Below are 2,105 nucleotides of genomic sequence, written 5' to 3' on the forward strand. Positions count from 1 at the left end.
CCTCCCAAGTAGCTGGGACTACAGGCTCCCGCCACAATGCCTGGCCATTTTTTGGTTGCAGCCATCATTGTTGTTTGGTGGGCCCGGGCTGGGGATTCGAACCCGCCACCTTAGGTCTATGTGGCTGGCACCTTAGCCACTTGAGCCACAGGAACCAAGCCTCTTTTTGTTTTTTTAAGACAGAGTGTCACTACTCTCAGTAGAGTGCAGTGGTATCACAGCTCACAGCAACCTCAAACTCTTGAGCTTAAGCAATCCTCTTGCCTCAGCCTCCCAAGTAGATGGGACTACAGGCACTCACCACAATACCCAGTTATTCTGTTTGTTTGTTTGTTTGTTTAGCAGATCCAGGCCAGATTCAAACCTACCAGCCCTAGAGCATGTGGCTGGCACCTAACCACTGAGCTATGGGAGCCCAACCTGAATTCTTTAAATATGAATAAACTGAATACTATGCAAGATAACTCAAGCACAGTTCTTATTAAGACCATAATATTTATATGGAGCTTCTTTTAGACAGCAGTGGTGTCATCATAGTTCACTGCAATTTCACACTCCCAGGCTCTAGCAGGCTTCCTGCCTCAGCCTCCTGACTAGCTGGGATTACACTTGAAGAACAGTAAATAGTTTCCCTTCCTTAAGATTTTATTAACATTTTCCTTTCTCTAGCTTCCCTTATTGTAGGAATACAGAATATAAAATACACATACCATACAAAATATGTTTAGCCAATTATTTACAGGTATGCACCAACCACATTTGGCTAATTTTTTTACATTTTTGTAGAGAGGAGCTTGCTATATTGCTCAGCATTGTCTTGAATTCCTGACCTCAAGTGATCTTCCCACCTTAGGTTCCTAAATTGCTAAGATTACAGTTTCCAAGGAAACTATACTATAAACATTGGTTATCTATGTCACATATAAGTATGAGGAAAAATTATTCTAATAATAAATAAATTTTGAAGCAGGGCTTTGTTCTTCTTCTCTGCTTGTTTTCAGAATTTCGTGTCATCCTAAGATTCTGTCTGGAGATGTGGTTTTCCTCCTGTGAGTGCAAATTACCTTAGACTTCTCCTGGGATTTTTGTACTCATCTTCAATATTCTGATCTTTCCATTTTATTCCTAAAATGCAGATCCAGAAATAATATAATATATTATGACAAAATTATAAGAAATCTGTCAGGTTTATCTTCATGGTACATTTTACCAATGCATGACTTATTCACCAGAGTAGTTGATCCTTGAACAATAAGGGTGTGAACTGCACAGGTCCACCTATACCAGGATGTTTTTCACCCTCTCCCATTCCTCAGAAAGACCAAACTCTCCTTTCCTTTAGTCTATTCAAGGTGAAGAAAATAAGAATGAAGACCTTAATGATGATCCACTTACACTTGAAGAACAGTAAATAGTTTCCCTTCCTTAAGATTTTATTAACATTTTCTTTTCTCTAGCTTCCCTTATTGTAGGAATACAGAATAAAATACACATACCATACAAAATATGCTTAACCAATTATTTACGGTGGTAAGGCTACCTATCAACAGAAGGCTGTAAGTAGTAAAGTTCTAGGGAAGTCAAAAGTTATATGAGAATTTCAACTGCTTAGGTCAAGTTCAGCACCCCAAACCCTTGAGATGTTCAAGGGTCAACTGTGTTCACTTTCCATATTGCAAATCATTAAACAGCACTGATTACCAAGAAACACTTGTTTCCTAATTGAATACATGAGAAAATGATGTCACCCTTACCTATAGAGTCCAAGTTCCTGATGGTCTCCTGCATCACATCTATGTAGAGATTCTTCTGTGAGGGACCTAGTAAAGCCCACTCTTCCCGAGTGAAGTTCACAGCCACATCTTCAAAGGCCACTGAGTCCTGAAACATCCAATATTTACAGAGAAAGAAAGTTAAGACTCACAGCACAGGCTCGGCGCCTGTGGCTAAGGCACGAGCCATGTACACCTAAGGTGGTGGGTTCGAATCCAGCCCAGGCCTGCCAAACAATGATGGCTGCAACCAAAAAATAGCTGGGCGTTGTGGCAGGCACCTGTGGTCCCAGCTACTTGGGATGCTGAGGCAGGAGACTCGCTTGAGCCCAG

At 41.0% G+C, this 2,105-nt stretch overlaps 1 protein-coding gene across 1 annotated transcript in view; it reads right to left on the minus strand.

Moving 5' to 3' along the window:
- Positions 1-1,890, minus strand: part of LOC111727843 (zinc finger protein 823-like) — a 31,916-nt gene extending 30,026 nt beyond the window's left edge. The window contains exons 1-2 of the mRNA XM_023517997.1: positions 1,755-1,890; positions 1,065-1,125 (exon numbers count right to left, since the gene is read on the minus strand). Of these exons, the coding sequence (XP_023373765.1) occupies positions 1,065-1,125; positions 1,755-1,890 (197 nt within the window). The remainder of the gene's footprint in view (positions 1-1,064; positions 1,126-1,754) is intronic.
- Positions 1,891-2,105: the final 215 nt, after the last annotated feature.

Source organism: Otolemur garnettii, unplaced genomic scaffold (genome assembly GCF_000181295.1).
Source record: "Otolemur garnettii isolate 467f Iridium unplaced genomic scaffold, OtoGar3 scaffold00127, whole genome shotgun sequence".
In the NCBI taxonomy this organism is placed as follows: domain Eukaryota; kingdom Metazoa; phylum Chordata; class Mammalia; order Primates; family Galagidae; genus Otolemur; species Otolemur garnettii.